Below are 24,720 nucleotides of genomic sequence, written 5' to 3'. Positions count from 1 at the left end.
AGCTCCCTGTGTTTTCCTCCTACAGTTCTCCACTGTGCTCCTTTGATTGTAGAAGACACCTTGCTCTCTCTTTCTGCTTTAATCTCTGCCAAATTTACTGATGTCATGCAGAAATATGTGCGCTCGTATACAAACAGTCCTTAGTCAACTCTAAAATGGTTTGAGATAAGCTCTGGACACAGATGTTATTGTTACAGTGGTGTAGTATGGGTTTTATCTCTAGTAATGAGCTTCTAACTTGCATAATTGCATGATTTAGATTAAAAAAAAATGTTTTTTTAAGGTTTCTGCTGCAAGAGCTCCAGCGAATGTTGAGAAAAAAGTAATAATGAATGAATGAACGAACGAACGAACGAACGAATATGTGAATGAACGAATGAACGAAATGAATGAATGATTGAACGAACGAACATATGAATGAAAGAACGTAGGAATGAATGGCTTATTGTATGTGTATGCGTAAGTATTTGCGTCTACGTACTGTATCTACAGTATCATTCTGATACATATTTGTCTGCACTATTAGTAAACTTTTCTTTATGGACATTGGGGTAATGAATAAACAAAGTAAATGCATCTGTGTGTTTGTTTATGTGACTTTATAGGTTAGTGAGTGGGTACATGTATGTGTTTGATAGAGATTTTGTCAGATTTTTACTACGGGGGCGCCGTAGGAACAGATGTCAGATTTTTACTACGCAGGGGCGCCGACCCACCGAATAATCCAGAGAAGACTGTTAAAATAATTTTGAAATAAACAGATTTATTCACACTATATTCGCATGGTAGTTGTGTTAGCATTCATTAAAAGTATTATTTAAAATTGTATTTGGTTAATTTATGTGACAATACATATATATTCTACGTGCGAGGTGCCGGACGAATGAGTGTTTATGTAGGAACACAAACTTTTGGCAGGCAGGTGACCTGAGGCTGCTCTCTAATTGGCTCTCGTCAGAACTTCGCCAGGGCACAGCTCTGTGCGCCCTAGACCCTCCTACGTTTGCTGATAGTGAATCAATATTGATTTTTACATGTTTGACCTCATGTGATTGGACAATTCTCAACCATTTCACAGAGAATCCTTCTCACCCAGAACCCCCGGTACAGAACATTATGAAGTTTAAAGTGGTCATGTGGCGCAAATACGTGTTTTTGGTGTGTTATAAGTTGCCCATGCATGTATTAGACACGTAAAATTGAAAAAATTAAAGTGTCGGAACAAAAGATGCATATACGCAAGTAAGGTGGGCGTACCTGTCAGTACAATTGCTTTGGAACCTGATGTTCCAAATAGGGTAAGAGGCGTTACATTTATGTCACACGCTTGCAGTATTCGACCAATCACTACGCACTGGTTAACTGTCCAATCATAGCACACCTTGCTTTTCAGAGCGATGAGCTTTGTAAAAAATCCGCGCGTTTAGAGAGGCGGGGCAAAGAGGAGATACAAACATGAACGGTATGTGGAAAATACAGAGTTTTTGAACCTTAAATCGTGTATACACATTGCATTACATCTAAAACAATCGATAATATTAGTTTTATGTCATATGTCCCCTTTAAACACAAGTTTAGAAGTATAGACTACATGAACGTGATTTACAAATTCACCGCAACAGTGATAAAGGATGAGCTTTACTCGCCCTTAGTATAAAGTGTTTACACTGCACACGAGCAACGCGACAAATGCAGAGAACCCACTATAATCAGTGATGCTATGTGCAATGTATTGGATGCTTTGCACTGTGTAAATTAAGAAATCCCTGTTATTGTTTTTTTCTGTTTACTCTCTGTAATACTACACTTTTTGTGTTACATTACTAAACTGTAGTAAATTTTTAGGTGCTGTTATATTTTATAGCTATATATAGATTTTATAAACGTTTTCAGTAGTACTAACTATAGTTGTTGTGCTTGTATAGCTTAACACAAATAAATGATGAAACACTGATGGACTGTTATTAAGTATACTGCCATATTTTTTTATTTGGACTGGCACCTTGTTACTGTTAATAAACACCATTACATGCTTTGATAGTTAAACCTTTTTTTTACTTAAGTAGTGATGACAGGTTTACATCACATGTGAAATTGTTGCGCCCCCTCAAAAAAATTGTGCACCAGCCGCCACTGTTGGTATTCATGAGCTTGGGCCCAGGCTTGAGATGTCAACCCCCCAGGCTGTCATGCCTGTTTCTGTCAGAAAAATACCCCCCCCCAACAGTACAAAGTCGATGCATACACAAACACATATGCATTGTGTGCACAAAAACACATCTTGCACAAACAACTCAACTATCACACTTGTTTACACCGAAATTATTCACAGCAAAACACATTGGAAGATGCAGGGATGGTAGTATTACTAATTTTATGTTAGATGCCAACCTGAGGGCCAGTATTAGGCCCAGAAAGATCTCTGGCTCACTCTAAATGCAACAGTGGTTATCTCTGCATATCTTTGCAAAGTCCAAACTTTTTTAGGCAGTTTCAGTAAACATAGAAGTTTACTACGCCCTTTCATCAGATTTGATAAAAGGAGCCTTGTGAATATTCTCATTGTTAATAGATACTAACTGGATACTATTTGTGTAAACATGGTGCTAGTATTTCTGCAGATAGTTTGGAATTGACATCTTTACAACCCCAAATTTGTGCAAACCGCTCTAAAGAGCTCTGAAACCAGGTGCTGTGTTTTGCAAAAACTATGCGCAACTGACTAATGAATCAATGAAGATGCTGGGCCTCATTTATCAATCTAACGTAGAAACGAACGCAAATCCGTATGCAGAAATCGTCTTACAACAGGGTTTACGTGTGATTCATCAAACACTCGTATGCCGCATCTCAACGTACGTATGATCGTACCTTGATGTAAATGTGGCAGCTGAAATCGGTCGTAATTTACATATCAAGCCCTTATAAATTCTGGGTGTAGACGCCTCGGCCCTAGATTTTGCTACATGGAGAAATGTAATCTGGCCAAAAAGAGGAACTTTTCCGATATAGAAATTAAAGTTTAACCTTGAGAAGCAGAATCAAAGGAAGTAAAAAACAGTTTGGAAAGAGATCGCTGTGGTCAACAACGTTGGTGTAGTGAACCGAACACAGCTGAGGTTTGTATTTTTTATTGGATATTTATGTTTTGTAAATATGACTGCAAATATTTTATTTATTATTAGTGTTTCACTATTATTTTGGGTTTGATAATTGTAGGTTTTTAAATGTTTTACTTTTAATTGTGCATTTTAATTGGGGTAAATTCTATTCGTTATTACATTCAGAAATTTGAATTTTTAATTTTGATCAAAATATCGAGATGTGTCTCGTATCGTGAACCCAGCATCGGGATATGTACCGAATCGTGAGCTGAGTGTATCGTTACACCCCTACTGAACATACATTCATTTCAACATTAACAACTTTAAAAGAAATCTAAAGTGTTGTTTTCTGCTGAACTGAGATTAACAAATAGCAGCATCAAGTTGTGACTGAAAGGGGGGTTTGTTTAATATTTTCTTTTAGTTCATGTCTTTAATTTCCTTCTAAAAGTGTTTCACACGCAGCCTCCATGCACTCTTTTACTATTTCCCCATCAGTAAAGGGCTTGTTATGTTGTCCTAAAATCCACTGTATTCTTAGGGAACATTCATATGCTCTTTGTTGGGCGGTAAGTGAGTGAGGGAGGACCCGTGTAGATCGCTCCTACTGGGCTTTGAGCTAATCTATTTTCCGTGTCCTTACCTCGGACTGCTGTGGGTAAGTTTCTTCAAAGTGTCTATGTCTAGTTTCATAATGCAGTTGAAGGTTTCCAGTTTTGGATTTCAGCGTCAACTTCTCTAACTTTTGAAAAGGACATTGTTTTTCAGTCACTGACAGTTACATCTGTCTGCGCGCTGTGCAGCGAGTCTGTCTCTGCTCTCTTAACTCCACGACATACTCTGAACGTAGCAACAGTGTTCATATGTTAACTGTCCAAGGTGCCGTAGGACCCAAACTGCTACTGAGCGGACCTTGATGTGTCTGGTATAAATTTGATTGCATTAGAAAATGATGTTCATTTATTTATTATGTCAAAAAGCTTTGAGGTCCGGACGGACGCAAGTTGGTAAGGTGTATCATTTACATTACATAATTATAGACTAGTCATCTACCTTTCTGGATGACTAGTTTACTACACTGTAAAAAATGACACAGCTATTTACTTAAAAAAATTAAGGTAACAGTATTACACAAAATATTTTTAAGTACTTTAAAGCATATTTTTAACGCAATATTCCACGAATAAATCAAGTAAAATTACCTATAATATTTAAGCACGTCACATGATAAACTTTAAAAAATCAAGAAGAAATACTAATTTGAGCATTGGAGATAACTTCTTGATCTTTATTAACTTCAGTTTAACATTTATTATTGTTTATAACATATATGATGTACAAGTAAGCTGAGAGTTGACTCAGTACTGACATTAGCAGCATTACTGTTCACTGTGTGAAAAAACAAACAGTTTTGAGCTCTCCCACAACCTAAGCACAAGCGCCACTCTTCTGAAAGAGTGTAACCACGAAACTCAGAAATACAAACAGAATATCTTCTAAATCTTAAAGACAACTGAACAATAAACACTATCAAGTCTTTCATTTTATTCTAAAGCACATAAAATAGCACTTTTTCACAAAAATGACTCTCCTAATGCTGTCGCATGCAGATCATGCTGGGAACTCTAAATTCACTGCTCAGTTAGGGAAATTAACTTAAATAATTCATGTAGTTCCACCACAAAATAATTAAATAAAGATCCTTTATCCAATTTTAAGTGGGTTGAACATGATAAAATTAAGTTGAATTCACTCAATTATTTGTGCATTTAAAATTCCAAGATATTTCTATAATTTTAACTTAAATTTTGGTTAAAAAACAAGTCAAGTTTACTCAATTAATTTCATGAAATCTACTACGACACAGAATCATTTTTTACAGTGTAGTAAAACAAGTGATGCTCTGCGTTAGTGTACACTCACCCTCTCCTCTTCTTCCCTCAGGTCAGGCATGGTGCTGACACACAGTGTAACTGCAGTGATGGCCACAAACACCACCGAGAGGCAGGCGAAGATCTTCCCTGGAATACCCGAGTGGGGATTCTCCACCATATCTCTGAGACTGTGCATGCACCCGGCCAGGCGACCCTTCTCTTGGTTCCCAGTCCCCAGTACCTCTTCACATGATGGGGGGGAGGTCAGCTCGGCGTCCTCCTCCTCCAGTCTGACTCTCTCCCGCTGTTCTTCCTGCCGAAGGCGAAGCTTTCTCAGGCAACACCACTCCAAGCTGGCCTCCTCCACACCCCAGTACAGCAGTTCCTCCTGAAACGAGAGCGCGCACATCTCCCGCAAGAGACGAAGCTTCCCGGCCGCCAAGAAAGTGACGATGGAGCGGAAGGCGCTGGGGCTTCGGTCAAAGAAGAACTCATTGCAACGCGCATCATAGTCATCGCACACATCAAGGATCTCTTCTGCATTGCTGCAGCTGCGTAACTTCCCCAGGCGAGTCAAAGGAAACTCCTCAAGAGTGGACCACGGTATACGATAGCGGATGCCGCCAACATTGATGATGGCGACCGTGGCACCCTCCTCCACGCCACCCGCTCGATGGTGGCAAACGTCATCCTCCTGTCTGCCAGGCTTCTGCTGCAGTTGGGCACGTTTGTAAAACACACCCTTCTTGCTGCTGATCTCATGAGGGTTCTCCAAAGGGTTAAAGTGGAAGGAGGTAAACTGATGATCGGTGCTGCCAGCTAGGAAAGCCACTTCCTGGTACATCTCTGCCAAGTGGCTGTGCAGGGTGGACCCTCCACAGAGTCAGAAATTACCAGGTCATGGTATTCACCCCAGTACACATGGGGTTGAGTTCTGAGAAACAAGAGAGAAAGATTTTGGTTAAATTTGTTCACACAGCGGTTGATCTTTCAATTAAACTTTCCATAATATTGACTTTTGATTGCAGACTTGGCAAAGCTGAGCTCAGTTTGCCATTAAGCTGTCTTTTGAAACTCCAGTGGAGACATTTGTGAGATTTCTGGGTCTTTTTCTCAAGAGAATTATCTAAGACACAGGAGACTTGAAAGCCTGAGATGAAAGCTCCATTTAATCTCCTTGATGTCTGCGCTAAATAATTGAGATAATAGCAAAATCAGCACAATATAAACAAAAGAAACAAACACAACAGAATAAACCCAACATACAATTTCCAAACAAAATAAACAACAACACAGCAGAGTTAAAGGAACAATACGGCATTTTTAGGAGGATCTATTGACAGAAATGCAATAAAAAACTATTTCTTCAGAGGTGTATAAAGACCTTACGTAATGAACCATTAAGTTTGTAATACCTTAGAACAACTCTACAACGCGCATTTCCTCTCCCTCTCCGCTGTGGTATAGTGGTGAAACGGATCACGGGATGATCCGTGATCCGTACAGATTGTGCTCTCCGGTGTGGAATGCATGTGACCCGCAGATTAACTGAAAGTTTATTCATCATTGAGTAAAAGAGTAAAACGCGCTCTCGCTCGCTCTCCAGATTCAGCTCCAGCGCGCTCTCTCTCTCAAGTATCTGGACGAGTACAATATTAAAGCGGTTCCAGATAAACAATGACGCTCAAAACTTCTCCGTCACACAGCTAACATTACACAACAACATATCTTGGTATGTTAGTATGTTACTCACATACTGATCCAAATCAAAGCAACCTCCTCAGGGATGATTTTTAGACGATCTTTCTCTCCAACGTCTCTCTGCTGGAAAGTATCTCAATAGTGTGTGATACTCTGTGAGTATCTCTGCTAAAAGCCTCAGTACCGCGGGTCTTAACGCGTCTCTGCTGGAAAGTCTTTATAATATTAACGCAGGTCCTAGCTCCTGCCTGACTTTTATCCTTCTTTTTAAACTTAAAATCCTTTTATTTTATGTAATAAATAAAACATCACTCTTTCTACAGTCTTTCTAATCCCCGCAAAATCTCTTCCCAGCGTCAACATAAGAACGACGTACTGCAAAAACTGGCAAATCTGTAATACAATGCTAGTGGCCGCTGTTACTTAAGAACTGTGCCTTTAAGACACAACTTAATTAAACATAATGAAAATGAAACTAAGCTACAGAAATACAATTCTGCATTTAATTTTATTTTGGTTTTCATTTCAGTTATTTGTCACAATTCCATTGTGTCATATATTTGTGTCACTGTGTGTTAAACCTAACAGTGTTGTGGCCTAATTAATGTAAACAAAATGTTTGGTGGTGATGCTGTTTTTTCATCTGTTGTTTGCTTATTTTGCCCCTCTGGGTCACCATAGCCAGGCACAATTAAATTCAAACACTACTCCAATTGAATTGTCTCTGCTTGGCTGAAGGCTTTGAGTGAAAATGAGTACATGTTTTTACGGGTGCAAAATTTAGCCTTTCCATTCCATAATTCAATGAGATCGGGTTTTATAATGATGATTAAATTTCACACACATCAACTCATCTTCAGCCAAATAATACTTGTCGAAAAATAAGTAATGAACGTATAATAACTGTCAAACATCAACACTACTGCTGCTAAATTTATATTAATATATTCGCCGTCTAAAACTCCTAATTCTACATCACATTCTCCTGACACTGTATTTGCATATTTTTTGAAACAGCAGTGAAAATAGATTGTCTCATAGCTATGGAAATCCTAATTGCTCACGAGTCTTGAGGGATGCAGTAAATCCATGTCAAAACATAAGTTGAATCACAAAGTAGAGGAATTAATTATGATGTTTTCTTTTCTGTTCATGGGTAAGTTCCTAAATGAGCCATGTTCTTTACACAATGGCAGAGTAAGGTCCAGTGCTCTGAAATACATAAGGGTATAATTACTGTAATTGCAGATTTATGAAACAGACTTCTTCGAGTGTTTCGACAGCAGAGCTCAATTCTGAAAGAAAGTAGCATCTGTCTTGAAAGAGCTTTCAGCCTTTTGTGTAAACAAAGTAAAGCAAAATGCATATAAACAGCATGTCTGTATAGAAGGGTATAACATGCACAATGCACATAAAGAAACTGACTTATACTGACTTTCTGAGACGTTCACTGGAGTGAAACGTGTGACAACAAGCACCAGTCTTTCTGTCTTATTAAAGATACCAATCATGCTGGATAAACTTTCAACAGCCAAATCAAATTCACATTTTTATCTTATATTCCCCTTTGCCTAATTTACATTACCAATGACAAACAGAAAATGTTGTGGCACTAAACATTAGTCCAAACATCAACTTTAGGTGCGTAAATCCACAGAAAAGATATCCTAAAATAGAAAAAAGGCTCCGCACACTTTCAAAAAACGCTAGATCAAAGACATTTTTAATAATACAGAGGCCAAAAATTCACCCAAGTGCGACAAGTGCTGCAAAAGGTTTCCGGGTATTAACCCTTCCTCAGTGCCATGTGCTGCCTTTTTTGAAAGTGTGCAAAGCCTTTTTTCTATTTTTGGACCTAATTTTTATTAGAAATGAAGTTGCTTGTGAAGTTTCTAACACTGAAAAAAATGTTTAAATGTTAAAGATGATGCAACTTCAGTCTAATCTGAGCTGTAATTTAATTTCTTATAATGTTGCCTAAGGCATCTGAGTCCAAATGAATCACTGTGGACTGTCAGAAGAAAGATTCCATGTATTACGGCTCAGTCTATGAGTCAATAAATGACCCAGCATTTCCCAGCTCAAACTCGCACATAATGTGTCAGCTAAAGCACACGCCGAGACATTTCATAAATTCAGATGAGGGAGACTTTTCTATTTTACAGATATGACACTATGTAGAAATACTAACAATTATAAATAAATTGTGCAACATCCTTAAGTAATGCAGCCAAATTGATGAATGTTAAAGTGCTGATGCTGAATAAACACAACACAACACAAAGTGATTTGTTTATGGTACGGTTATAACATGATATAGAGCATTGCGTTATATGATATCATAAACGGTGGGATTGGCATTCAAAACATAATTAAGGTGTCTAAAAAACCCACAAATATCTAGAAATACCCAATACAAAAATATTAAATAATAATAATAATTAAATAAATAAATTTTTATTTATTTATTTTAGAAAATTTTTAAGGGATTTTGGGAAATTTAAAACCAACAAACTTTGTTATACTTAATAAACAATGTAATTTGCAATAAAACAGATTGTAATAAATACAAATTATATATTATAAACGTGCACTTATGGATTAGCAAAATAGAAGCATTGTCATATTGTCACTTTTGGACCCCAGTCTTTAGTGAGATCATTATTGATGAAATTACAGATGAAATGCTTTTCTAAAATGGGGTCTGAGGAATAGAAAGCGGTCATAAATACAATGTATGAACTAATAGCCCATTTCTTTACCCCAGCTGTAAAGGAAAATGTGCAGACGGCAACAGTCCTGATAAAATAACGGCTGCATTATAGATCTGTGGGGGCTAAGTGCCAAACAGAGCCAAATTGATTTATTCTAATGTATATATGCAAACACACATATACAGTCAACATGCACACGAGGAGTGAAAACATTTAGATGAAGTTCCCTGAAGGCAAAGCGTGTACGAGTGTATTTGGAATGAGACAGTGTGGGCAGATCCGTGTCTGCTACTGTAGCTCTCTGAATCTTTCTTTCTTTCCCTGCTTTATTAACATAAAGCTCATTTGTAGAAAATGTCACTGTTCGTTCAGTTCTATGCATCTGTATTGAGATCTAAGAAAACAATGGTTAAATTCCCTGGAGGCTACACCATTAAAGATGAGCACAAATCTTTACCAAGATGCCTGTAACATTGATTGATTCCCCTTTTTCTGAACATCATAACACATAACATAGCGCTTTAATTTGGGCACGGCCACACAAACTCTTCAGCAAAGACAGACGACAGTTTCATATTAATTACAGAACTGTTACCAGTGGTGACAGATGAAAGAGAACATGTTTCAGGAGCCCGTATGACTGATGGAGCTGCTGATGAGCTGTGGTGCTGTGTCTCCAGGGGAAGATGAAACTCAATAGTGCTGATGAGGGGATTTCTGCTCTGCCACTTTGAGTTAGAGTCTTATACAGGCACTCATGAATCAATATGAGATATTTGTGCTTGTTCTTAATAAATGTCGACGATATTCATGCTACTGCGCTGCAAAATGAATGGGGAGATAATACTTGCATTATTTTTCTGTCAATACGTTTTATGTACAGTATGGTTTATACTCCCAGGTAACCCTGAATATTTGCGATGTGCAATGATGTAACAGAACATGGTTAAAACATAACTTTAAAATATTGTATGCTTCACAACCAATAACAAGTTATTTTATAGAGGTTTGATTATTTGTCATATAGAGGTTTGAAATGATGTTTATATTAGCACATATAGGGTTTATTTTTTTATCTTATCTTTTGTACAAAAATCCTTATTCATGCTTTCTGTATTTTGTACCATGTATTCTACATACCATAATATTTCCTGTTGTCTATGATTTATTTTCCTCCCCCTAATTCTGTACTGTTTTTCCTTATGTTTTTACTGCTTGTGCACATTTTTTTTTAATGTAGAGCTGTTTTGCAACAATGCAAAATTGTAAAAAGCATGCTTGAATGCTAATTACATCTCAATTACTATTTTTTTAAGTTTGTAATGTAAATTTAGTTTATGGATTAATCCATGCAATGCATGATATGCATCTGACCAGTTTAACAAAGACTAAGCGAACTGGCCTGTCTAACAAAGTCTGGTTCAGCCCAAAAGTCTCTGTTAACACTACTTTTTCCTTCATTCCCACAGTCTCACCGAGATAAAACTGCTTTAAAAGAATCGATAAAGACTAAATACTGTGTAAGTAAAATCAAATCAAAATGAAATTGAATATCTCTACCTATACAGTGCATAATTGAATCTCGTTAGTTTTAAAATATTTAAACACAAGCAACAACCATCAATTTATCAGGCAAATTTATGGATCAGTTAGAAAAGTTAAAAAAGTTTCAATTGACATCAACATATAAGTGGTCTTATGCTGTTGCTGTTGGTTTGTTTTAACACGCATTCTCTATAATTAAACATAGCATGTCTAGTTTCAGACACAAGGGGTTTCAAAGACATTGGTGACGCATTTCAAGTAATTTTCACAAGCATTTTTATATGATGTTGTTGTATCAAATATCATTTAAGTCAATTTTAGGGAGGGGAGCTTGACTAAGCTAAACATGATTCCCACTGTGAAGGGTCAGGATGGTGTTATATCACCTGCTCAGAGGACAAGCATGCTTTTGGCATTGACCTGAAAGTGTTGGACTTTTCCTATACTCAGTCTATTAAAAATTTGAATTTATTTGTTAATTAGTTAAATGATTAAAATCACAGAGGTCATAAATACAGAGGTCAGTGCTATTGGACTGCAGATTTGAATAAAGTCAAGCAAACAGCCAACACAATATTTATGTTGCTGTGGTCCACCTTAACTTAACCTTAACACCTTTTCCCTTAAACATACGTATTATTATAACTTTATTTCTATATTATTAACTAACATTATATGATGCTTACAATCAACAGTTCTTGTACATTTACATTTAAAATTGGCATTATGCATCATGATCATGTAGGCTACTGTACAAAATAAAAATGAAATACATGCATACGTTGATGACAATTCTTATATCTCGCACAAATGATGAACCTTTAACCTTATAATTATGCAATAATAATAATAATAGAAAGGTGCAATGAAAATCATATTCTCTGTTAGTTGTCATGTTAATATTTTTAAATGATCTAATGCATATTTATGGTTTTGTCTAATCTACAACTAATATTACATGGATATCAAATATTTATTACAACTTTTATCTATATATAATGTAGTTAAATATATATTTAAACAAAATATAACGTTTGCATTGAGATAATATCAATATCAATATATTTTAGACAACTAAAATCGCGCCCAGAAGCATCAGAGAATTCAAAAACATCTTTTGCAACATGTCTGTGAATACTATTTGAGCTCCATACTAAGAAATATGAACTCCGCAGACGCCTTTAAATAAATTCAAAGAGAAATATGTCTGGTGCACGTGTTTTAATGCTTTAATGCATGCAACTCAATGGGCTTTGAAATACAGTATCTGTGCTCCGTTTGCGTTTTTTCACTATCGCTCACATAACACGCAAACCCTCCAGATATGAACAGACGAATAAACAAGAAAAGTAAAAAGGCATTCGACTTACCTGTTCTGACACAGTTAAAGCCATCGGTTTAGATCTGGCATTTACATTTTCCTTTTGCATATGTAAGTCCTGCTGTGCATTAGCTATACAGTTACTTTTACTCCTCTATCCGCATCCTGGTCTGATTTTATTCCAGCGCATCTCTTCAGCATCACACACTGACTCCAGCTCACAGCGCATCCACAACTACTGAAGTTCCTCTGTACCGTGCGTCTGCTGGATCTGTGATGGGTGTTACTGCTGGTCTTCAAACGCGCGCACTCGAGCCTCGCCATCAGCGTGTTTGATCAGTAATTACTGTGACTGTTCATACAGAATGACGAACACTTCACTGTCTGATCTCACGTGTTAATACAATTACAGTCATCGCATTTTGTGCATATCATTTTGCAAGACAGATTTACGCATGAGTACATATCAAGCTCTTTACATGGGGTTATTTTACCAGGCGTCAATTATTTATTGCTTATTTTTTACGTATCCTATAAAACTGTAAAATGACTAACAGACTAGTATCTTCTAACTAAGTGAAAGGTTTTTTTAATTGATTAAACTACATCGCTTGCATTAAATAATACTAATATTATGACTAATAGGCTAGCTACATTCAGGATTAAAACCGTTTCATTGGCATAGTGAAACACACTCTTTACACTGGCAAATCATATGAGCATGAAATATATATATAATATTAATTTCTGATCTTTATCTGATTGATCTGTCTCCAATTTTCTGATCCGTAGATCTGAAGTACACACCCAATTTGGCCACAGAGGGGAGACAGTGAAGTCTATTCCTCTGACAGCCAGTGGTCTGTGTGTCCATTTGTCCCTCGTTTTTGTCAGATCTAGTCCCCTGGGGAAAATTAATGATGACATTATGACACTTGAAACTATTTTACGCCATATTAAAGTCGTGGTGGGGTGATGGGAACATTTGCCAGGGCGTTTTTGATAAATCTAAATTACATGGCAAACACAAAGACACAGCTGATTCATTTTGGTCTCGGTAATCCATTTAAAGACTGCAAAAATGACAATGATTATTACAAAATAATCATAAAATATTTGTCAAGGGAGATTTGTGATCTGCAATCTGGTCAGAGAAATGATGTTCAGAAAAACCTTCATACAGTACATCGGTCACTCAGCATCTATTTTTGGGGGGCGTTTCTTATGACATATTATGTAATTCATTTTGTGCATTTTAATAAGTTTAATGAAAAAAAGTTAGTATTTTAGTCGCCCTTATTTCTGTTTTATGTTAAAATTTGTTTTATTTTGCTTTATAGCCTATATGTGTGTGTGTTGTTTGGAGTGAAGTTTGAATAATCAGTCTTAATTGGTAATATTATGGGCATGGTTGTAATGAAAATTTAAACTCTGTTCCATATTTATTCTCCTTCTGTAAATTCCTCAGAACCTCAAAATCAATTCACATTAAATTCAATTCCTGAATTGCTGGAATTTAAATATCTATTTCGAGAGGTGTCCTGTGCGCATTCTTCACTTTGTGTTTTGTGGACTTTAAAATAAAATAGAATGTTTACAATGTTTTCAGATGGATTAAGCAGAAGCTGTCTTGTAAGTTTAAGGCTCAGCAAAAGTGTTGTTCTGAAAGCTGTATGGAACTATAGCCCACACAAACACAGAGGGCTCAAATGCAGTATTTTATCTGGAGGTTCAGACAGCAAAAGTTCCAGCTTAAAGATGCCATAATGAGGCGCAGTGCTGTGGGTAGGAGGGCTTCACTCATGTCAAGCTACATAATGAGTAATGACACATGGAGAAAGCAAGTGTTATGTCACAACTTGCATCTTCAGTCAATAAAGCAGTGCAGCCAAACCTGTGCATGGTGTAGCCTTATGATCTGTGCAGGCATTTCTTCCGTGTGTATGACAGATTGAAGATAATTCTGTACATCCGTGCATTCAAGACATGTGCTTCATTGTCTGTGTATGCATGTGTGTAGGTTTGTTTGGACTGTGTAGGTGATCACCAGCCCAACATATGATGTAAACACAAAACATCACTCACGCAATTAAGTAAATATGATTATGCACAGCAACAGTTGTGCAGAGAGAAACCGCCTCTTCAGATATACCCTTTTGCTGTTGAATGGCATTTTTGTGGAAATATCCTATCTGCTGTATATGTGTAAGCCCAATGTTTTTTCTTCTTCTGAGAACTCCCTTACATACTGTGCTGAATAAAACCAAATTGTAAAGCGGCTGTGCAATTCCAAAGATTTGGAATTGAATTGAAAGCACATGACAAATTAGCTGAGTAATGTAATGTAGTATAATGTAGAAGACATGTGCTGTAGTAAAACATGTATGTAGTAACACTAATGTGTAGTACAGTATAATGGTATAACATGTAAAAAATATGCCTGTCCCATAAAATGTGTCCAAAGAATGTGACATGTTCAAAAATGTCCATAAAATGTCAGCTGTACTTTTTGGTACCATATTTTTGACTACTGCCATTATGGCAAGGTATGGCAGTTGTTCACACAATGGTGCACAACCTCATTAGGCCCGAGGCTAAATTATAAGTATGGGCCAACCATTAGGTCAGTATAAAAAAATAATAGAAATCTAGTGCAAGACCCCAAAAAGATGCCAAAACTAGTGTGTGACTAGTGTGTGTGCGTGTGTGCCTGCGTGTGTTTTATACATCGTGGGGTCGACATGTCCCCACAACGATAGTAAAAGTCTTAGAAACCTACATTGAACGCGGACAAGTCACCACGATTCAGTCTGATTATTAAACGTATTAAACGATGTTATTTGAAAATGTGTGAATGTAGAAAGTTTTGGAGTTGGGGTAGGGGAAGGTGATAAAATAAAGTAAACAGTTTGTACAGTGTAAAAAGTCCCCACAATGTATAAAAACAAACATGTGTGTCTGCGTTTGTGTGCATTTACAAACTGTGTTACTTACATTTTCTTTTCTTTGTATGTATGTAACATGACCTGACACAACAGTTACAATGTGTGATTTATGCTGAGACTCTTAAGGACTGTAATCTTATTTTATTCAAGTGAATCCAGAGCACATCTGACAAGATTCACAGAGCTTTGTTTAAATGCAAGGTGATACGTTTATGTAATGCTAGTGGAAGAAACCTAGTATTTGATTAATATTATGAAGTTATGAGGTTGTTATGGGAGTTGTTATATTGAAATATTTCATGTTTTCCCTTATTTTATAGAAGGTTACTTACTGCAGTTAACAACTCTCAGGGAGCTCTAGCATTCTGGCTGACGTTCCATATTTAATTAATTGTACATGTTGGCCAAATATTTTACTCTAGTTTAAAATATATTTAATGAACTTTGAAATGCTGTCACCATTCCTGCCAGCCGGGCTTGCAATGCGTCCTTCTAATAAGTCCTGCCATGTTTGTTTTTAACTTCTCTTAGCTTGAGTAGAATGAAGTTGGTTTGTGGTTCTCTTAACATTGGGTAAGCTGTAGGCCTATGGTTTGTTAGAATATATTGTTGATGTACTGTATTTGTCCTTGTAGTGCTTGCAGAGCTGATTTCATGGTCTGAACAAAATGTATATCCATTGATGGTAGTGTGGTATTGTGTAGATTGAATGTGTTGAATGTATCCATCTTCTGTAGCGTGTTGTAATCTATAGACTATTGGTTGTTTATCAACTGGAGCTCTTTCTCGGATTGTCAAATGTTTTCTCACTGCTGGTGGATCTCATAAGAGTATCTTCTGGACACCCACTGTGCACAGAGGTTCATTTTATCCTTCACTGGACAGAAATGATAACAATCATGAAAACGATGAAATGATAACAGAAATGAAAACAATATAAATACAAAAAATACAAAAACACCCACAGACTCGTTTGTACATAGATAAAAAAATTGTGTTTTGTTTCATAAGTAAATTATAAAATTATAACAATGCTAACATACAATACATGACTGTCTCTCTGTCTGTCTGCCTAAGGCAAAACTCAAGCCCTGCAGTTATTGTGAACTGAGAGAAAGAGTTTCAGCTAAATAAAGAAATTGTGTCATAACAATCAAAAGTTTGTGTGTCAGGGATTGAGCAGTTATGCCTCAGGATACAGTCTGACCTCACAAAGAAAACTGACATGCAAATTTAGAAGGACGCAGTGTGGTGAGTGAGACTGCGAAGATTTGACAGATAATAGCATTTCATTAGCATTCATGTATTTGATCAAGTGTTTGACGTTTCCTTCAGCAGTAAAAGCCCCTTCAAATTAGCAAGGCAAATAACCAGACATTTATTTGGAGACATGGGTATTAACATTGAGACGCAGCCTTTATTGAGTAGCATGCATGACTTTAAAGGGATACTTCACCCACAAATGAAAATTCTGTCATCATTTACTCACCTTTGAGTTGTTCCAAATCTGTATACATTTCTTTGTTCTGATGAACATGGTAGTCAATGGGGGGCAAAATCTGTCCGGTTATAAGCATTCTTCCAAATATCTTTCTCTGTGTTCATTTCCAGCCTCAAACATCTCCAACAGAGTGTGCACTCTGTAAATGATCAAATTAGCCCTATAATTGAAGCGCACTTAACCTAAATGAACACAAATGAATCAGCTCTAACATGTGCAACTTAAACTTTATCACACTGGTTGTGTTTTTGGACTGCATTTCTGGGTCAGTCATTTAGACAATTTACTGGGGACAGAAGAGTATGCACAGGTACACATATAGTAAAACAACAACAAAAAACAATACCCAATGATGAACATTTGATGAACAAAAGACTCCATGTTATGTTGCATAAAATGGCACAGCATTACTTTTTAAACGATTAAACTATTAGGTAAAAATGTTTGAACATTTCCTATTTGTCATCATAAGGCAATGGCCATTAAGGTATTGGCGCGTGATATTGTTCTTCTCCTTTTTTTTTTTGATGGAATTTTAAATTGAGAGGGTGGTGGATGAAAAGGTAAAGTGACTGATGTTGTATAAACCATGCAGCAGATGAGTCCCTTTAACTGTTCACTTACGTGCCTGAACAAAAAGATAGTAACAGAAGACTATTTGCTTGAATGGAAAGTAAATATATGGTGCTTTATAGTTAAGAAATCAGACTGCGATAATGTATTACATTGTTATTATGTTCTTATTACATTGTAATAATGTGGATACATTATGCTAGCGCATGCTTTAATTTAATATGTTTCACTTTTGTGTAATTCTAACACACTGGTGTACAAAATCAGTGATATTTGTAGTTTAAAGCCTAGCAGGGCTTGTTCTTGTAGCATTTGTCTATTCAATCACATTAAGCACAGCAAATGTGCTCATTTTTAAAGCATGAACGAACAGGTTAACTCCTGTTTCCTAGCTCTCTTTATATTGGCCTCACTGAAGATGCCTGAGACCCCTTAACACAAACATGTACAGTGGTCCCAACCCAAACGCATGTTTTGAAAGCACTACAAAGTACCCACTTCTGAAAGTAAACATACAAACGGCTTTCAAAGTATTTGTATCAGTATGTTAAACTGTGTATCAGATGTTATTTTGCCTGACCATGTGGTTTGCTGTTGAAAACAACATGGTCAGGCAAAATACCATCTGATACACAGTTTTGCTGGGCCCCGTAGGCTTGGGTTTGCAACCAGCGAATTAAAAAGAATGTTTTAATTGTTTAAAGGACTGTAATTAGCCTCACAGCAAGTTAGGCTTGTTTATATGGCCACGTAGTTAATGCTGTATCTGTATATGTCACTGGTCGCTAGGAAGGAGAACCCAAAAGCAGGAGGAGGGTACAAACTACAAAACAGAACAATCAAAACTTCAAAACAAAGACTTGCCACAAGTGGGCAAAAATCAAGATAGATCTGGATAAACTAAACCAAACCCTTACAGGAACTTGACTAGACTGGGAATAAAGGAACCAGGACACGAGGTAAGTATGTAAACATAGCAAAACGAAACAGCACAGGACAGCAAACACAAGGGAATTAAATAGGGGAGCTAACAAGGGATAATTACAATAGGCAGGTGGAGGGGATAATTACAGGCAGGAAGCTAGAGGAGGAAACGAGGGGCCGGGGTCAAGACGCTAAAGGAGAGCACATGGCACATCACAACAAACAATGGCCATGTGCTTCCACAAAACACGTGGGACTGTCACGATCCTGCCACAAGGCTAAAAAGCATGACAAGGCGAGGCAGGATCATGACAGTATATATGCCATATCTGTACATGCCAGAAGTCAGAAAACTATACATATGTCAATGTACCTTATTGATTCACTGCAGACTGGTATCATATAAAAATGAAAAACAAAGAGGAAATATATAGAAATTGGTTGGGTGGTTGGTTCATTTAGTTCTGTGTTATGCTTCCATTGCAAAAATTTAGAAAAGTTAAGCATATTTTTACAGAGAATGGTGGTGTCATGGCTCTGCTTCATTTAGTTATGTTTTTCTTGGTACTGTAGCAGAGTCATGACAAAGTCTTTGGTTAGGTGTGGAGAGAAACATATTATTATTCTTTTGACAATAATATGCGTTCTCTCCAGTGTCTCGTCTCTGTTCCCGCCATCTCGTTTCCTTGTTATCTTTCCCTGAGTGTTTCATTACCCACACCTGCCCCATGTCGTTATCCCTCGTTTGTCTTACCCTATATAATACCCTCATGTTTCATTGTCCTGTGTTCGGTCATTGTAAGTGTGTATGCAGTTCGTATTGTGCTCGTCCAGTGTTTACCTGTGCCATATGCTCGTGTTCCTGTTGATGATGTTCTGTCTTGTTTCAGTAAGAGTTGAGTTCAGTTCATGTGTAGTGTTTGGTTAGTTTAGTGTTTAGTTAGTCTTTGTTTCTGTTTACCTGTGATTATTGTTTTACCCCCCCGTGGGTCCTTGTTTTGTGTTTCTGTAATAAATACAGTTTTTTGTTAACCCCTTCACTGCCTGCCTGCTATTGGGTTCTTTCTGCCAATTCCGTGACAGGTGGACTTTACTTGTGGATCAATGTTGATACTGTATGTAGATTTTTGAATATGGAAGACAATGAACGGAATAAAGTCTGCTGCTGAAGCTATACTGTAAAACTAGTTTATCATAGCAGTGTGTTTTCACTGATGTTGTAGTGTTGTTACCACTTTTTTAAATTCTTTTAAAGTTGTATGTAACCAGCAAAGAATAACTTGTTTTGGTTTTATTCTGCAGGTTTATTGAGTATATGGATTAACGCAGGTTAAAGGACCTACATGCCATGTCAATCCTTAATAATCTCCACTGATTTATTTCTGCAATGTAGATGTAAACAGAGTCACTAAACTCTTTCAGAGATTTAAAAGCACAAGTGTTGATTACATCCGTGAATTAGGAGTCTGTTATGAGCAACAAGCAGCTCCAGTTCTGAGTGTCTGACAGCAGGTCAAAAGTGTGTCAGAACCAAGAGATTTTAATCTCTGCTCCATCAGACTGATCAGCTAGTACGAAATAACAGATCTGCATGATAGAGTGAGATTGAAAAACAGAGAAAGTCCCTTAAGTGTAATAGTGACTAACACACATGCTCAGTCAGGCTTGATCTAGACCAGTGTTTCTCAAACTGAGGGCCAAGGATCCAGGGAGTCCACAGATTTTGTGGCATTTTATGAAATATAGAAATTTATCATAGATTTTATGCAATCAAACATCAGAAAAATAAGACCACCAACCAAAATAATTGATTTCCAGCAGTGAATAACTGAATGTATTTTTTGTTTAATTATATTCTAAGTTTAAAATTATAAGTCTTTATTTGGGGGGGCACAAAGTTATGCACTCTACACAAAGGGGGCCTTACAACGAAAAAGTTTGAGAACCACTGATCTAGACAGTTTCAACATGTCACTCTGACATCCTGTCTACACCAGACACAATATAACAGTATAACAATATAGACATGACAGGATGCCTTGTTCTTAAAGGGTTTGTTGTGTTGTGTCATGCCGCATCCAGTGTGGACACGATTTTAAATTATAATGGGTTCTGTTGTCTTTTGTCGTGTTGTGTCGCGTCGTATCTGGTGTAGACAGGGTGTGACGTTGCACCAAAGAGCCACACATAGTATATCAAAAGTCATTTAGCTTAACATGGTTTTGTAACAGGGTAAATCCATAAATTGTGATTCTCGCAGCACTTCATTAATACTGTATATATGTAAACAATTATACTTGAAAAATCCACCTGTGCTAGGGTTATATTTCTATAGCACTTTTCACAGTTTGCATAGTGGCAAATACAGCAGATCAAATCAGTCATTCTTTCATGAAGCCACGTGGGATCCTCAAGATGTATAAATGCATTGGGGCAACCCATTTATGGTCATTTACACACATATCATATCATATAAAAGAAAATAGAATATTAAATCATTGTGTTTCATAACATAGTTGAAAATACTTGTTTTTGTCTGACGTGTTTTTTCCATGTCATTTTATTGCACAATCGTGGACATACTGCAGCATAACATTTGCACAATAGACTACATATTTTTTTCAGCAGTTTTTTTCATGTGTTTCTTATTCTCCAAAAAATGTTATGACAATAAAAAAAAGTGATTTCACAAAACTTCCTGGGTCTCAACTAAATGGAGATCTTCTGATGAACATCCTTCAAATGACCTCTATTTTTGATGAGTGAGGAATAAAGTCTCCTCATGATTTAAGGGTGAGAAAATGACTTTCGCTGTTACGTTTATTTTTCGGTAAACTATTTATTTAAATGTGAAAAAACAAGACTCAGGTTCACGCGCAGCAGAGGGATAACGGAAGCTACAAAATAGTACTATATAGCACTAAAAGTGGTTCTTGGCTCGTAATCATAGGGGAACCACTTTTAGTGCTATATAGAACCATAGCGGTTCTTTGGGATGACTGAGGTGCTACATAGAACCACTGAAGAACCATACAGGGTCTTAAGAGGTTCTTTATATGGAGACGCTGCTATGTAGCACCTCGGTCACCCTAGAGAACCTCTGAAGAACCTCTGAAGAACCACTGAAGCACCAAGATATGGTGCTATGTAGCACTAAAAGTGGTTCCCCTGTGATTACGAACACTTTTTTTTATACGTAAATAGCCCAGTCAATATGGATATTTCTCTTAAACAAACGGATCGATTCGCTTCAGAAGACCTTTGTTAAGACCATGGAGCCGTGTCGAGCAGTTCTTTGATCGATGGATGCACTTTTTGGAGCATCAAATAATGTTGGAAGAAAAATTATATGTGGTATTATAACTTAAATTGCATTATTCTTCAAGAAGTGTGTCATATTCAGAGGATGCCTTGAGGGGCCAGACAGAGGGGGATTCGTTCAGACAGAGGGGGCTTGTGTATAATTTGATTTGGCATGGATCATGGTGGAAAGATGAGAGTAAAACATGGGGAAATTTTGTTTCCTGCCTGAAGAATCCCTTTAACTATATATTTAAATAAAACATTACAAACCTACTCCTTCCTAACTCTTTAACCTACTGCTTGTTAATATTAACCAACAATCTTCATAGAAACCTTGAAAAGTCTCTGCTCTAGTGAGTGAACAAGTCTGTCTCCAAGGGCATAGTTGGCAGCTGCATTTAAAATCTCCTGTGAGACATCCCAGCCACATCTCCAAAAATCATAACAGAACACATCCAAACACCATCTTCCCTAGGCGATGCCTTCTTCAGTCAGTTGTCTAGTTGGACATAAAATCTACAAAATGAGTGGAAATACACAATGGTTGAATTTGCATGATTACAAAGATTTACAGCAGGTGGTTTGTTTATACAGTGTACTGTATAAATCTCATATACTGTATAGCCACCGCATTCATTGCGTTATATTGCTGCATTTTAAAAGGTAATTTCCTCAACAGTGCGTGAGATGGAGGCCGATGGTCTGTCAACACGTACCTGGTACGAGATCATTCTCCTCCGGACGGATATTGTGAGGATCCAACATCCCTGCAATAAAGTTGCCGGGCAGCTCAGCCGTTCAGACAGAGGGGGCTTGTGTATAATTTGGTTTGGCATGGATCGTGATGGAAAGATGAGAGATAAACACTGCCATCTGCCAGAGCTAAATCAGCAACATTTGTCAGGCGGGTGGGCGGAGCGACTGTTGTCTCCATCCACTGTAACATCTCATCATAATGAATGAAAAGAGTATTTTATTCAGTGTTTATTTATTTAACAAGATTCTCTCTTCCAGGGGAGACAAGTCTCGCTCAACACTGAAATATGTTTAGGGACAAAAAATAAGGTACTGAGCTTCTGCACACAAACCTGCTTCCAGTTTTAGACTGGATCTTGTCTGTACTGAAAATCCAGAGCAATTCAACACAACATAACATTCAGGTGACATGGCTATTTTGAACTTGCACAACTGCTTGTTGATACGGTCCATCATTTGGCAGCAACTCGATGCAAAAATTCACAAAAAAAAAACAGTAAAGGGGTTCATTGGACAGAAATTTGACTTTGAAAGTCTTTGTTTGATAGAGTTGCTCATAAACTGCTGATCTTCTGGGATTATCACATATAACACTCTCTAGAATGTAAGAGAACGGTTCCAACAGCAAACAAAAAAACATCCAGCACATCAAGTATTGAGACGGATGGGGAACAGAAGACCACTCCGGGTACCACAGCTAACAGCTAAGCATATTTTCTTGGCACACATTATTTAAAAGCCTGCTGTGAAAGTATTATTGCTGCCCTGTGCATCATTTATGACCACAGTGTACACATCTTCAAATTGCTACTTGCAGCAGGGTAATGTAATGTATCATGCCACAAAGCTCAGATCATCTCTAACTAGTTCCAGGAACATGACAATAAATTTGCCATACTCAAATGGCGTCAATAATTTCCAGGAGCTGTATTACAAAAACAACATAACACAGCATCTTATCTGTTTAGTAACCATCCTCAATCTGCTCCTTCTTTCACAATGGGATTTACAAGATGTTAGAGTGGGATTTACAAGCTTCAAATTTCCACCAGAAACTTTAAATATACTCATTTCAAGATACTACATTTTGGGACACAAATTCTAATGTTAAATACGATTTAGAATGGACAGTGAATTGAGATTTTTAAATGCCAGTTTTTTTTAGATGGTCCTCACTGTAGAACACAAGATCCAGGGGGCAAGGTTGGATCCAGATCCAACTCCTCCCACTTTAAATAATTAGCCCCAATTTGGACAGTAAGTTTTTTTTTGTTGAAAAAACTTGTGGTCGTCAACGTTTGCTCTTATCAATGTCATCATTTAGTGTACGCCTGTAAGTAATGATCACAGTTGAATATCTGTTAACCCAAACCCTTACCCTAAACCTAAATCTAATAAAATATGTGATTAAAAATATGTTAATAAATAAAGTTTGTCTTCAGCAAGTTTGTTTTCCGTCAAAAGAATAACTTTAGTTACGATTCAATGCAGAAATGGTCGGGCAACAGCACAAGTATGACGTGTGTTGTGGCAAAACTGTTGCAGAAATCTGTCGACCAATCAAAACGCAGTGGAAAGAGACTGGATCCAGTGTCGACCAATCACAATGCAATGTGAGGAGACTGGATCTGGATTCAACCTTGGCCCCTGGATGTCGCGTTCTGCAGTGAGGAGCTACTGTTTTTTTAGACACTTTTATTTAAAGCGACAGTAAGCAGTATTTTTAGCAGGCTATAACTAGGTTATAAACCCTTTGTAACCCTGGAGAGTTCAGAAGTACAATGACCACTAGCCCTGGAGGCAGCAGTCTATGTTTGTAAGTTATGTTAAACCCTGTGTTATAAAATGCATCTCTAATATCGCATAAAAGTAAAATATGATCTTCTTAAAGGAGAAAAACCCTGGAATATTTTTTTAAGCTCTGGGTTCAGAACAGTGCTTTTGAATTCATTATCTCATTGCCTTTTTTCAGGAAATTACAGCCCTGGGCCATTTGGAAGTATGTTGGTGAGTGATGGTGGGGTAATTGAGTTTCACCGTTATTTCCACTCTTAGCAGTGGGACTGCAAAACCTATTCAATGTTTCAACCACTTTATAACCACCCACAGCATACTGTATCTAAAAGCATTCCTCAAAACAAAAAAAACTCCTGCAACAGCACTGTTACACAACAATAGTATGACTTCTATAGAGATATTGGCTTTGCCACTTTGTGATAAATGCATACAGAAATTCCATGTGATAAACAGATACAGAGTGGGTGCTTTTCAATTCTTATTTGTGCATCCTCATTTCCTTTCCTCGTGTCTTAGCTGCACCTCTTCTGGATGCGAGGGAACGGAACAAGGAAAAGACGAGGACGGAGGAATTAAAACAAGTGAAATGGCACATCCTCAGTCTCTTTAGCGTCACTTCAAATCGTCGTCAATTAATGATGACTGTACACATTGCACATTGA

The 24,720-nt window shown here is 37.2% G+C and overlaps 1 protein-coding gene across 2 annotated transcripts in view; it reads right to left on the bottom strand.

The window, feature by feature from the left end:
• Positions 1 to 12,591, bottom strand: part of kcng2 (potassium voltage-gated channel, subfamily G, member 2) — a 67,345-nt gene extending 54,754 nt beyond the window's left edge. The window contains exons 1-2 of one of the 2 annotated variants that reach the window (XM_057355710.1): positions 12,309 to 12,591; positions 5,028 to 5,912 (exon numbers count right to left, since the gene is read on the bottom strand). In XM_057355710.1, coding sequence (XP_057211693.1) covers positions 5,028 to 5,822 — 795 coding nt within the window. In that variant the 5' untranslated portion in view covers positions 5,823 to 5,912; positions 12,309 to 12,591. Of the gene's footprint in view, positions 1 to 5,027; positions 5,913 to 6,393; positions 6,498 to 12,308 lie in introns of those variants that run through there. The other variant, XM_057355711.1, reaches the window with a different exon arrangement.
• Between the last annotated feature and the right edge of the window lie 12,129 nt (positions 12,592 to 24,720).

The sequence above is a fragment of the Triplophysa rosa genome, linkage group LG16 (assembly GCF_024868665.1).
Source record: "Triplophysa rosa linkage group LG16, Trosa_1v2, whole genome shotgun sequence".
In the NCBI taxonomy this organism is placed as follows: Eukaryota; Metazoa; Chordata; class Actinopteri; order Cypriniformes; family Nemacheilidae; genus Triplophysa; species Triplophysa rosa.
Note: the sequence above shows the minus strand (reverse complement) of the source record. Positions and strands in the feature narration are given on the sequence as shown.